Raw genomic sequence first — 14,706 nt, forward strand, 5'->3', positions numbered from 1 at the left:
GTTATCCAGGTCCTTGTCTCTGCGGGTGCGAGTGACTTGCTAGTCTCTTACTGGTGGGCTTCCCAAACACTCCCTTCTGGGAGACTCTGTCTGTTCCCCTTGGACCTCCACGGTTGTTATCCAGGTCCTTCTCTTTGCGGGTGTGAGTGACGTACTGGTCAGATGCCGGACTGGTTTTTCCAGCCCATTCTCATTTTCTGGGCTCTAGTGGGGTTTGTCTTGCACACATGGAGTCGCTCCGCTCTATCATTCGCTCAGACTAGAGCGTTTCAGAGCATCCTTATACACAGGGCTCGACAAATCCTGGTTGCCAGTTCGCCATGGCGACCAAGATTTTATTTCTGGCGACCAAGATTTTTGCAACAGCCAGCCAGGTGCATTACTAATTAAGCTACTTGAGGAAAAAAATGCTTGGAGTGGGCGGGACGGTGCGCGTCTGTCAAATGAGGATGGAGGAGTGCGTACCACAATATTCAGTCAGTGTGGCTCCTCCTCCTCTGTCTGCCTTCCTTGAGCAAGGTGCCACCAAGTGTGTAGGTGCCCTAACTGGGGTCCGGTCTTTCTCTCCTGCCTGTCACTGCAACACTGCCGGGCCATCCCGATGAAGGGGGAGTGTGATCCCTGGGGGAACTGGACTCTTCCGGTCCCTTGGCAGGAATAGCTTGTTGATCGGATCCCGGAAAAAATGGACATTATAACAGAACATGGACGGATGCACGGTAATGTTTGCCTGCTGAAAGAGATATTGCAAGCGTTACACAGTGTGTGCTGGCTGGATCCTCAGCTGGGTCCTTCAATAAGCTGAAAGTCTGACTGCCTTATCTGATTTGGCTGCTTCATTTTCTACACTGACAACCTCCTCTAGTGGTATTGCCATGTTTGGGGTACTGCTCTCTGCTCCAGTTTGTTTTTGGGGTGGGAAACTGTACTGTGTGGCATAATATTTGGCTCCTACTGTGTGTCATAAGATGAATGTGGTTCCTGCTGTGTGTCATAATATGAATGTGGTTCCTACTGTGTGTCATAATATGAATGTGGTTCCTACTGTGTGTCATAATATGAATGTGGTTCCTACTGTGCGTCATAATATGAATGTGGTTCCTATGTTATAATATTAATGTGGTTCCTACTGTGTGTCATAATATGGATGTGGTTCCTATGTCATAATATAAATGTGGTTCTTACTGTGTGTCATAATATGAATGTGGTTCCTATGTTATAATATGAATGTGGTTCCTACTGTGCGTCATAATATGAATGTAGTTCCTACTGTGTCATAATATGAGTGTGGTTCCTGCTGTGTGTCATAATATGAGTGTGGTTCCTGCTGTGTGTCATAATATGAATGTGGTTCCTGCTGTGTGTCATAATATGAATGTGGTTCCTACTGTGTGTCATAATATGAATGTGGTTCCTGCTGTGTGTCATAATATGAGTGTGGTTCCTGCTGTGTGTCATAATATGAATGTGGTTCCTACTGTGTGTCATAATATGAATGTGGTTCCTACTGTGTGTCATAATATGAATGTGGTTCCTACTGTGTGTCATAATATGAATGTGGTTCCTATGTCATAAAATGATTGTGGTTCCTACTGTGTCATAATATGAATGTGGTTCCTACTGTGTCATAATATGAATGTGGTTCCTACTGTGTGTCATAATATGAATGTGGTTCCTACTGTGTCATAATATGAATGTGGTTCCTACTGTGTGTCATAATATGAATGTGGTTCCCAGCTTTGTGTCATAATATGAATGTGGTTCCCAGCTTTGTGTCATAATATGAATGTGGTTCCTACTGTGTGTCATAATATGAATGTGGTTCCTACTGTGTGTCATAATATGAATGTGGTTCCTACTGTGCGTCATAATATGAATGTGGTTCCTACTGTGTCATAGTATGAATGTGGTTCCTATGTTATAATATTAAAGTGGTTCCTACTGTGTGTCATAATATGAATGTGGTTCCTACTGTGTGTCATAATATGAATGTGGTTCCTATGTCATAAAATGATTGTGGTTCCTACTGTGTCATAATATGAATGTGGTTCCTACTGTGTCATAATATGAATGTGGTTCCTACTGTGTGTCATAATATGAATGTGGTTCCTACTGTGTCATAATATGAATGTGGTTCCTACTGTGTGTCATAATATGAATGTGGTTCCCAGCTTTGTGTCATAATATGAATGTGGTTCCCAGCTTTGTGTCATAATATGAATGTGGTTCCTACTGTGTGTCATAATATGAATGTGGTTCCTACTGTGTGTCATAATATGAATGTGGTTCCTACTGTGCGTCATAATATGAATGTGGTTCCTACTGTGTCATAGTATGAATGTGGTTCCTATGTTATAATATTAAAGTGGTTCCTACTGTGTGTCATAATATGAATGTGGTTCCTATGTTATAATATGAATGTGGTTCCTACTGTGCGTCATAATATGAATGTGGTTCCTACTTTGTCATAATATGAATGTGGTTCCTACTGTGTCATAGTATGAATGTGGTTCCTACTGTGCGTCATAATATGAATGTGGTTCCTACTGTGTCATAGTATGAATGTGGTTCCTATGTCATAATATGAATGTAGTTCCTACTGTGCGTCATAATATGAATGTGGTTCCTACTGTGTGTCATAATATGAATGTGGTTCCTACTGTGTGTCATAATATGAATGTGGTTCCTATGTCATAATATGAATGTGGTACTACTGTGTGTCATAATATGAATGTGGTTCCTACTGTGTGTCATAATATGAATGTGGTTCCTACTGTGTGTCGTAATATGAATGTGGTTCCTACTGTGTGTCGTAATATGAATGTGGTTCCTACTGTGTGTCGTAATATGAATGTGGTTCCTACTGTGTGTCGTAATATGAATGTGGTTCCTACTGTGTGTCATAATATGAATGTGGTTCCTACTGTGTGTCATAATATGAATGTGGTTCCTACTGTGTGTCGTAATATGAATGTGGTTCTTACTGTGTGTCATAATATGGATGTGGTTCCTATGTCATAATATGAATGTGGTTCTTACTGTGTGTCATAATATGAATGTGGTTCCTATGTTATAATATGAATGTGGTTCCTACTGTGCGTCATAATATGAATGTAGTTCCTACTGTGTCATAATATGAGTGTGGTTCCTGCTGTGTGTCATAATATGAGTGTGGTTCCTGCTGTGTGTCATAATATGAATGTGGTTCCTGCTGTGTGTCATAATATGAATGTGGTTCCTACTGTGTGTCATAATATGAATGTGGTTCCTGCTGTGTGTCATAATAGGAGTGTGGTTCCTGCTGTGTGTCATAATATGAATGTGGTTCCTACTGTGTGTCATAATATGAATGTGGTTCCTACTGTGTGTCATAATATGAATGTGGTTCCTACTGTGTGTCATAATATGAATGTGGTTCCTACTGTGTGTCATAATATGAATGTGGTTCCTATGTCATAAAATGATTGTGGTTCCTACTGTGTCATAATATGAATGTGGTTCCTACTGTGTCATAATATGAATGTGGTTCCTACTGTGTGTCATAATATGAATGTGGTTCCTACTGTGTGTCATAATATGAATGTGGTTCCTACTGTGTGTCATAATATGAATGTGGTTCCCAGCTTTGTGTCATAATATGAATGTGGTTCCTACTGTGTGTCATAATATGAATGTGGTTCCTACTGTGTGTCATAATATGAATGTGGTTCCTACTGTGCGTCATAATATGAATGTGGTTCCTACTGTGTCATAGTATGAATGTGGTTCCTATGTTATAATATTAAAGTGGTTCCTACTGTGTGTCATAATATGAATGTGGTTCCTATGTCATAATATGAATGTGGTTCTTACTGTGTGTCATAATATGAATGTGGTTCCTATGTTATAATATGAATGTGGTTCCTACTGTGCGTCATAATATGAATGTGGTTCCTACTTTGTCATAATATGAATGTGGTTCCTACTGTGTCATAGTATGAATGTGGTTCCTACTGTGCGTCATAATATGAATGTGGTTCCTACTGTGTCATAGTATGAATGTGGTTCCTATGTCATAATATGAATGTAGTTCCTACTGTGCGTCATAATATGAATGTGGTTCCTACTGTGTGTCATAATATGAATGTGGTTCCTACTGTGTGTCATAATATGAATGTGTTCCTATGTCATAATATGAATGTGGTTCCTACTGTGTGTCATAATATGAATGTGGTTCCTACTGTGTGTCATAATATGAATGTGGTTCCTACTGTGTGTCGTAATATGAATGTGGTTCTTACTGTGTGTCGTAATATGAATGTGGTTCCTACTTTGTCATAATATGAATGTGGTTCCTACTGTGTCATAGTATGAATGTGGTTCCTACTGTGTGTCATAATATGAATGTGGTTCCTACTGTGTGTCGTAATATGAATGTGGTTCCTACTGTGTGTCGTAATATGAATGTGGTTCCTACTGTGTGTCGTAATATGAATGTGGTTCCTACTGTGTGTCGTAATATGAATGTGGTTCCTACTGTGTGTCATAATATGAATGTGGTTCCTACTGTGTGTCATAATATGAATGTGGTTCCTACTGTGTGTCGTAATATGAATGTGGTTCTTACTGTGTGTCGTAATATGAATGTGGTTCCTACTTTGTCATAATATGAATGTGGTTCCTACTGTGTCATAGTATGAATGTGGTTCCTACTGTGCGTCATAATATGAATGTGGTTCCTACTGTGTCATAGTATGAATGTGGTTCCTATGTCATAATATGAATGTAGTTCCTACTGTGCGTCATAATATGAATGTGGTTCCTACTGTGTGTCATAATATGAATGTGGTTCCTACTGTGTGTCGTAATATGAATGTGGTTCTTACTGTGTGTCGTAATATGAATGTGGTTCCTACTTTGTCATAATATGAATGTGGTTCCTACTGTGTCATAGTATGAATGTGGTTCCTACTGTGCGTCATAATATGAATGTGGTTCCTACTGTGTGTCGTAATATGAATGTGGTTCTTACTGTGTGTCGTAATATGAATGTGGTTCCTACTTTGTCATAATATGAATGTGGTTCCTACTGTGTCATAGTATGAATGTGGTTCCTACTGTGTGTCGTAATATGAATGTGGTTCTTACTGTGTGTCGTAATATGAATGTGGTTCCTACTTTGTCATAATATGAATGTGGTTCCTACTGTGTCATAGTATGAATGTGGTTCCTACTGTGCGTCATAATATGAATGTGGTTCCTACTGTGTCATAGTATGAATGTGGTTCCTATGTCATAATATGAATGTAGTTCCTACTGTGCGTCATAATATGAATGTGGTTCCTACTGTGTGTCATAATATGAATGTGGTTCCTACTGTGTGTCGTAATATGAATGTGGTTCTTACTGTGTGTCGTAATATGAATGTGGTTCCTACTTTGTCATAATATGAATGTGGTTCCTACTGTGTCATAGTATGAATGTGGTTCCTACTGTGCGTCATAATATGAATGTGGTTCCTACTGTGTCATAGTATGAATGTGGTTCCTATGTCATAATATGAATGTGGTTCCTACTGTGCGTCATAATATGAATGTGGTTCCTACTGTGTGTCATAATATGAATGTGGTTCCTACTGTGTGTCGTAATATGAATGTGGTTCTTACTGTGTGTCGTAATATGAATGTGGTTCCTACTTTGTCATAATATGAATGTGGTTCCTACTGTGTCATAGTATGAATGTGGTTCCTACTGTGCGTCATAATATGAATGTGGTTCCTACTGTGTCATAGTATGAATGTGGTTCCTATGTCATAATATGAATGTAGTTCCTACTGTGTGTCGTAATATGAATGTGGTTCCTGCTGTGTCATAATATGAATGTTGTTCCTATGTCATAATATGAATGTGGTTCCTACTGTGTTTCATAATATGAATGTGGTTCCTACTGTGTGTCATAATATGATTGTTGTTCCTATGTCATAATATGAATGTGGTTCCTACTGTGTGTCATAATATGAATGTGGCTCCTATGTTATACAGGGCTCGACAAATCCCAGGGGCCAGGTCGCCCTGGCTACCAGATTGTGCAGTGCGGGAGGAAGCAGATCCTCATCAGTTCTGGCGGACATTCGTGCCTATAGTATTGCGCTGTTCATATCATGCACAGGAGTGCATGTGCTGATTGTCGCCTGCAGTGACTGCTGTGCCTCTGTCCGGAGCGGCTTCAGAGGGATAGTGGTGTGACCACGAGGGGAGTGGGGTTTTGTTGTACTTTGACACCATTGTTTTATGTGAAATGTGGTCCGTTATTACTGGAGGGTGGAGCAGAGGAGCTGTGCAGAGCAGTGAGGGGGCCTCCATTTTACTGTATCCATTCAACTGTGACCATTTTGTGGACTAGCTTAGTGTGTATAACACACAGAGCTGTGCTCCTTACTTCTGTAATTTTTTTTTATTTTTTTTTAGGGGCGGTGGTCTGGCTCCTACACTTTCATCCTGGCTCCTAGATTTTAGAAAAATTTGTTGAGCCCTGTACTAAGAACCTCTTTATGCAGTATTATTATTAGGTTTAGCATGGTTAGAGTGTGCACTTGAATTTTTTTCTCTTTTTCTGCTTGAAGCTCTAAGTTTAAGAAGAAGTTGATTCTTGCACGTTCAGATTGGGGGGCCTTGTGTGACACCTGTGAGTCAGTCAGTCTGTGTCAGATCCTGTGTTGATCCTACACCTGCTGATACACTGTCCTGTGTGTCAACGTTGGATACACTGTCCTGTGTGTCAACGTTGGCTGGGGCAATGTCTAAATTGTCCCAGCAACTAGCGGCCTCCCGGGAAGACGGGTCAGCTGTATGGGGTGACCAGGATGTGGGGCCCTCTCTTCGGTTTATTCCATCTTCCCAAGTATTAGAGCCGGTTTGGGCCCAGGGGCTAATGCGCTCTGTACAGGGTTTAGTCCTGGTTTCTTCTTCTCTGAAGTGAATGCTGGAATCTGCTTCTACAAGTCCTCCCTTCGGTTCTCCAGTCAGGTGAGGACTCTCATGTGGATTCTTATTCTCAGGAGGCTGAAGGAGAGGTTCTCGAGGAGTCTGATCTAGAGGTTGCCTTTCTTCCTGAGGTGAACTCTGGCGATGCACAAGGGGTGGAAACCTTAATTAGGGCCATCCACCAGGTGCTTAAGATTTCGGATTCTGAAACGGCGGAGTCTCAGGAGACTATTGTTTAGAAAAAAGAAAAAGCTTATAGTCCACTTTCCCTTCTTCCCCCTCAGAGGACCAGTTGTCAGCCACCTGGAAACATCCAGATAAGTTCCAGATGTGCAGACGGTTACTTACTCTCTACCCTTTTCCATCTGAGGATGGATCTAAGTGGGAATCTCCACCTTTGGTCGATCGATCAGTTTCCCATTGAACTAAAAAGATGACTCTACCTGTTCCAGATGCCACATCTTTAAGAGATGGCTCGGATAGGAATCTAGAATCTACCCTAAAATCCATTTACACAGCGGCTGGGAATTATCTGTGGCTGGCTCTGGTGACCACTTAGGTTAAAAAAGCAGTGGAATAAATAGTGGAAGGACTCTGGTGTAACTTATCCTGGTCTGAGCTGATCCCCTTAGCTGAACATATTAGGGAATCAGCGGTGCTCCTTGGAGACATGGCTGTTGATGCGGACCCGATGTGTTCCAGGTTTTCCTCTTCAGTGGTGCTGCTCATGGTGCTTTGTGGCTTGGGGCATTGAAGGCGGACGCAGAGTCCAAGCATTTTCTAGAGGCTCTGCCTTTTTCAGGGGATGTGCTTTTTGGTCCAGTGCTAGACAAAATTATTGCCCTCACCACAGTGGGAGTTGAGGGTGTGGGTAGTGAGTTCTTTTTTTATTATTATCCTCTACTGCTCCTTCACTGCCTTATCTCGGCCTGCCATTCCGTTCCTTTCGAATACCATCTCCATTTAACTCCTAGCCCAGAGGAGCTTTGTCTGTTGCCGGAAGGGGAAAGTCCAGTGGGCGTCATTCCGGTCCTGCCCATCTCCCGGATCCTAAGCCAGCAGAAAAACCAGCAGCATGATGGATTTTCGGCCCACGTGGGAGCTCGCCTATTTAGTTTCAAAGAAATTTGGTCTCAAACTTGTTCAGATGTTTGGGTTCAAATTCTTGTTTCAGAGAATTACAAGATAGAGTTTCTGTCCTCTTCTCCAGTTTGGTTTTTCACAAAGGTCCGCCCAATAATAGCAAATAGGTTTACAGCAGCAGCTGGTGGCCAAACTTCTTGCTTTCGAATGGTTCCCATTCTATTTCTTCAGCGAACTCGGGGATTTTATTCAAATCAATTTGTGGTCTCGAAGCCGGATGGCTCAGTCTGCCCTATCTTGAATCTCATATCCTTAAATGTTCATTTAATGTACACCGGTTCAAGATGTAGTACTTACACTCTGTGATTGCAGGCATGGAAGCCGGAAATTTTCTGGTGTCATTGGATATTCGGGATGCGTACCTGCACATCCCGATTTGGGAACCTCATCAAGTATTCCTCAGATTTGCTATTCTGGACTCTTTTTTTTTTCAATTTCAGGCCTTTCCTTTTGGCCTTTCATTGGCACCCCGTGTGTTTTACCAAGGTAATGGCAGTAATGATTGCTCACCTTTTGATCTCTGGTGACCATTGTGCCACACCTCATTGACCCCCTTATCAAGGCAGTGTCCGCTTTTGCACTGAGGGACCACGTGACCTTGACACATCGTGTTCTCATTACCCACGGATTGTAAATTTCAAAAAGTTTAATCTAGTGCCGTCTCAGTGCCTTCTGTTCCTGGGCATTATCTTCAACACTTCCTTGGAAATAATTTTTCTGCCCCCAGACAAGATACAGGCCATGGTTCGGTTGGTGCTTAAAAGAGGCCAGTGTCGGTTCACTTATGCATACGATTACTTGGCAGAATGGTGGGCTCCTTTGAGGCGATTCAGTCTGGCAGATTTCAATCCAGACCTTTTTCAGTTGGACCTACTGTCCCAGTGGATGGGGTCCCACCTTCAGTTGCACAAGTTGGTTTGCGTCTCACATCAGACCCACCTCTCCCTTCTTTGGTGGTTGAATGCCAGTCACCTCGGGGCCTGTCGTCCTTTTGTGATTGGGTTCTTGTAACTATGGATGCTAGCTTGAGGGGTTGGGGGGTGGTGGTTCTGCTTGCTCCGTTTCACAGTCTGTGGTCTCGCCAGGAGATATTTATATTTATTTATATGTGTGTGCGTGTGTATATATAAATACATATATATATATATATATATATATATATATATATATATATATAATTTCTCTACACCAGAGGCCTGTGTATAGTATTTCTCTGTGGGGATTAGGACCATATGTTTTAGGTTAAGTTTACTCCATATGCACTTTATTGCTGACCTCTAGGCTTTGGGGGGATTAAGGACTGCATTATTGTACCTTCACCCTCCTATTACAGGGTTATCTAGCTCTGTTTTGTTACTAATACTGTTTTGCAGACTGTTAATACTGATATGTTTGTTTTTACTGCACTATTTCTGCCAGAATTTAGGCAGTTTCTTTTTGGATAGGATTATTATTCAGCCTTCACTATTTTTTTTTCTGTTTTAGAATTTTTAAGCAGGTTCCTTTACTGTTTTCTCCCACTTTTCTCTGTCCCAACAACATGTCAGGGAAACCAGAGGAGGAGTCCAAGACAAAGCAAGCTTCCTCAGCTCCATTATTTTACGCTTGTTTCAGATGTGGGTCAAAATTGGCAAAGGGTCACGCAGAACACTGGTATCTTTTGAGCGCCTGTTAGACCCCGCCGGCCGGTCCACGGCCTTCGTCTTTCACAGGTGAGTCTGTGATCCCTGAGTGAGCTAGGTCCATGGTACAGTCCATCGCAGAGCTTTCAAGGCGAGTAGATGGTAAATCCCAGGCGGGTAATTCATCTCTCCCTTGCACCCTTTGATCATTTTTCATCCTGACTAAGTGGTTTTTCAGAGTAAGCCATTTTTTTCTTCCAAAGGATATTGTACTCCCGGCTTTTCCATTGATGGCTGTGTCTTCTAGTTCGTCATCCTTAGGACTCTTGGACGTGGTTCGGGCGGTACGAAATGACATTGACCGTACATCTTCTCTTCAACTAACAGATTCCCTTCTGGTCTTGATTGATGCCCTTAAGAAGGGTTGGAATGGTATCTAAGGCTTCCATTGCCAGGTGGAATACTGTTGCCATCTGCCAGGCATATCTTTCTGTGGTTGAGCCTGTTCCACCTTCTCTCTGGGCTCATTGTATTGATGCTGTTGGGGTCTATTGTGCGGTTCGACATGGTACCTCCTTCTAGAAGCTGTGCAGGACAGCGACCTGGTCCTCTGAGCACACATTTTTACCAAATTTTACCAGTTCTATACCTTTGGTTCCGGTGATGCTAGTTTTGGGCAAAAGGTATGTGTGTTTCTGCCGGATGGTGCCCTCTTGTTAGGCTTGTTTTTTGAAGTCCTAATGTCATTGCCAGTGTCCCGCGGCATGGATGTAGGACCAGCTCCAGGAGGAGCCGCGCCCTGTGCAGAATGGGATTGAGGCACTCGTTAACCCCGTGCGTGACCGCAAATGAGCCGTGACCTAATTACCATAGACCACACTCCTTAATGATGCTATTTGGGGGCGTGCCCCTATGGCACGCCTCCCATTTAATGTCAGGCTGGGGGCGAGCCCAGCACTCCTTTAGTAGCTGGGCTGCCCCCAGCCCTCTTACTGTACTAAATGGCGTGCGGCATCCATTCCACTTCTCCGGGGTCCGGCACCGCTGCGCAGCTGAAGAGATGGGGGTGCCCAACCTCCCGACCACCTGCGGGACACTTCAGCCCACAGGTGCAACAGCGGTGCAGTGCCCCCAAAATGTGACTGTCCCGCTGAAATTGGGATGATAGGGAGGGGTACGCCCTCTTTGGAGTGGTGCCCCCGTTTGGCCGCACTGGTTGAACATGCCTCGAGCCGGCCCTGCATGTATGCAAAAGGAAATTTAGATTCTCACACTCGCTGTAAAATCTCTTTGTTGTAATCCAGCCTGGGGACACGGCACTACCACCTGTTTTTTCTGTGTTCTACTCCATTCCACCTGTTATATAGTCATTGTTGTTTCAAGGTTTTAGTGCTTTCCTCCTGTCACAAGCTGCCGCTCTTCAAACGCAGGGAGAGACTAACGCCGGGCGAGCGTTCGCTGAAACTTCTATTTTCTGTCCATCATTCCGGGATCTATCTAGATTGGCTCCTGCATCTATTTCCTTCTGGTGCGAACGCTGCTCCAATGCCGGTGATAGCTTTTCACGTGTTTCCGGTTTTCGTGTCTCCTGCTATCCAGTCGAGTACCCAGTTCTCCAGTCTGCTTTTGTTACCTGCCATTTCTGTCCTCTAGGCTGCACGGTCCGCATATCTACTACCTGCCGTTTGTGTCATCTAGGCGGCACGGTGCGCATATCCACGCTCTGTCCTTTGTGTCATCCAGGCGGCACAGACTGCACTCGGTGTCCAGATTCTTGTCAACCCGGTAGAACAGGCCTCACTTCAGCGTCCAGATTCTTGTGTCAACCCGGTAGCACAGGTCGCAAACCAGTGTCCAAAATACACAATCCAGTGTACCACCGCTTCTGTGAACCCGGTGGCACAGGCCGCAATCCAGCATCCTAAGTACGCAATCCTGCGTACCATCGCCTGTGTCAACCCGGCGGCACAGGTCCTTCAGACCCCCGCAGCCAAGGCTACTACTCGGCCCAAAGACTGCATCTTGTTCTACGGCCCACAGGCCACAGCCTGCCAAGGCTGCTACTCGGCTCAAAGGCCGCATCTTGTTCTACGGCCCACAGGCCAGAGCCTGCCAAGGTTTCTACTTGGCCCAAAGGCCGCATCTTGTTCTATGGCCCACAGGCCACAGCCTGCCAAGGCTGCTACTCGGCCCAAAGGCCGCATCTTGTTCTACGGCCCACAGGCCACAACAGGCCAAAAACTTTCCAGCCCTTAAGGCTGCTCCACGCCCGCAGCTTGCTGAGTATTCCAGCCCTCAAGGCTGTTGCAGGACTATACCCACAAAAGATAATACCCACTCCTTAACACCTCCATAGGGCTTTGCTAGAAAATGAGGTCCAGTGGAGGTGGGATTGGTTAGAGGGGGGGCGGAGCCAAACACTTAACTTTTTAGTGCCTGAACTCCTCAGCCAGCTTGTCAACCCAACATCAACGCCAGTGTTTCCCAGCTGGATTGAGGAAGAGATTTTACAGTGAGTACCAAAATGTAATTATTTGATGTTTCAATTAAAATGTGGTTATTAGATCATGTGTTTAACATAAGGAGAAAATTCAACTGTAGTTTGGTTCTGTTTTAAAATGTATTTTACTCTAAACGTTCCACAAAATGTAATTGCACTCAGAACCTTACTGTTTATAAGTTAATGACTTACTATCTACGTATCCAACTATACTGATTCCTGAGTAGGTGCTGGGTGTCTGACTGGCACTGATTCTTGAAGGTGGTTCTGAGTCTCTCAGACTAGTTCCAGATGGGGGTTCTGGGTCTTTCGGACTGACACTGTTTCCAGAATAGGATGCTGCGTCTCTCAGATTAATTCCAGATGTGGTTGCTGGGTCCCTCACACTGATTCCCGAGGAAGGGGGGTGCTGGGTCTCTCAGACTGATTCCATAAGGGGATACTGGATCTCTCGACAGACGCTGATTCCTGAAGTGGTGCTAGGTCTCTTTGACACTGGTTCCTGAAGGAGGTGTTGGGTCTCTTGGACTGACGCGAATTTCTGAATGGGATGCTGAGTCTCAGACTAATTCCATAAGGGGGTGCTGGGGGTCTCGGACTGTTTCCAGAAGGGGTGCTGCGTTTCTCAAATTGATACTGATTCCTGGAGCGGATGCCGGGTCTCTCAGACTGACGCTGTTTCCTAAAGGGGTAATCGGCCTCTTTGAATGACACTGATTTCTGAAGGAGGTGCTGAATCTCTTGGCTTGACACTGATTTAAGAAGGAGGTGGAGGGGGGGGGAGTGCAGGATCTCTCAGATCATATCCTGAAGAAGGTACTGGGTCTCTCAGACAGACATTAATTCCTGAGGGGGGTGCTAGTTCTCTGACTGATTTCCTGAAGAAGGTCCTGGGTCTATCAAACTGACACTGAATCCTGAAGAGGGTGATGGGTATCTTATTGGCACGGGTTTCTTGGACAGGCAAGGATTTCAGAAGGGGGTGTTTTGGTCTTTCATTTTGACACTGTTTCCTGGAGGAGATGCTGGGTCTCTAGGACAGACATAGATTCCTGAAGGGTGTGCTTTGTGTCTCAGACTGACGCTGATTCCTGGAGGAGATGCTGGGTCTCTAGGACAGACATAGATTCCTGAAGGGTGTGCTTTGTGTCTCAGACTGACACTGATTCCTTGAGGAGATGCTGGGTCTCTAGGACAGACATAGATTCCTGAAGGGTGTGCTTTGTGTCTCAGACTGACACTGATTCCTTGAGGAGATGCTGGGTCTCTAGGACAGACATAGATTCCTGAAGGGTGTGCTTTGTGTCTCAGACTGACGCTGATTCCTGGAGGAGATGCTGGGTCTCTAGGACAGACATAGATTCCTGAAGGGTGTGCTTTGTGTCTCAGACTGACGCTGATTCCTGGAGGAGATGCTGGGTCTCTAGGACAGACATAGATTCCTGAAGGGTGTGCTTTGTGTCTCAGACTGACGCTGAATCCTGTGCTAGGTCTCTCAGAGGGATGGTTTTGTAGCCGAGCTGCTGAAGTGGGGAAATAAAATAAATAAGTAAAAGGTGAAATTAACAGCGCAGAATTATTTTCTCGTCTGGTACAATAAATTAATGGCTTTAAACATATGACTTTTCAATCAGATGAGGAATGCCAGAAACAAGGGGTGCCATATATTCCCGCCTGCCTCCGAAACAAGAACAGCCAGCGCCATGCCAGGGGTGAACAACCAGCAGTCAAGAAAGGACAAGTGTGGGAACATGACCACAGTGATTCTGAGGACAGTGACTCAGGGGACAGTATGAGTGACCTCTACCCAGGTACAACAGTAAACCAGGAAGATCATAACCTTGAAGCCAAGGTGTTACTGAAACACATTCTTTTAATGTCTTGCACACTATTAAAATGTCCTATAGACACTTGCACTTTATTTTATATTTTTTCTTTCTTGCTGTACAGTCAGGGTTATCACCATGAAATCCCAATTACATAATATCTACACTGTTAATGTAGGTAAAGAATTTAGTGATTTATTTCCCTTTTACATGTTCTCTTTTGAGTGTTTACTTCTGTGAATCTGACATTTATTTTCTGTACTATGTCTGTTGAGTTTAGGCAGTAATTGTATGTATTTATTGTGTGTGCTGTCCGTAAAGGTGTTAAACATCCCAAGGCTAAGCAGAGGGTTGTTCAGATTTTGCATTATGTTTGTTCAAACTTCCAGGTGGCAACACAGAACTGGATGGCGTTTGCCAGCTGGGTCTTTTCAGTTAATCTCAAGTGCTTGAATCCTCATTTCAGGTGGAGCTGTTCAAAATGGAAACCTGCGTTCCATCTTTACTTCAATAGAGGGAGAGGATGTTACTAGTGTCTTTAGACATTAAAGTTGCTTATTTACACGTTCCTATCTGGTCACATCATCAGACTTATTCGGTTCCCTACACTTTCAATTTCGAGATCTGCCCTACGGACTCTCCATGGCTCCAA

At 44.0% G+C, this 14,706-nt stretch overlaps 1 protein-coding gene across 2 annotated transcripts in view; it reads left to right on the plus strand.

Moving 5' to 3' along the window:
- The window catches only part of SURF2 (surfeit 2), a 95,649-nt gene that overhangs the window by 54,569 nt on the left and 26,374 nt on the right, over positions 1-14,706 (plus strand). Inside the window, exon 4 of one of the 2 annotated variants that reach the window (XM_088443997.1) lies at positions 13,863-14,039. The exons of the other annotated variant lie outside the window; for it this stretch is intronic. Within the exon in view, the coding sequence (XP_088300123.1) occupies positions 13,863-14,039 (177 nt within the window). The remainder of the gene's footprint in view (positions 1-13,862; positions 14,040-14,706) is intronic. 2 annotated transcript variants of the gene reach the window in all.

The sequence above is a fragment of the Taudactylus pleione genome, unplaced genomic scaffold (assembly GCF_031769625.1).
Source record: "Taudactylus pleione unplaced genomic scaffold, aTauple2 ptg000343l, whole genome shotgun sequence".
Lineage (NCBI taxonomy): Eukaryota > Metazoa > Chordata > Amphibia > Anura > Myobatrachidae > Taudactylus > Taudactylus pleione.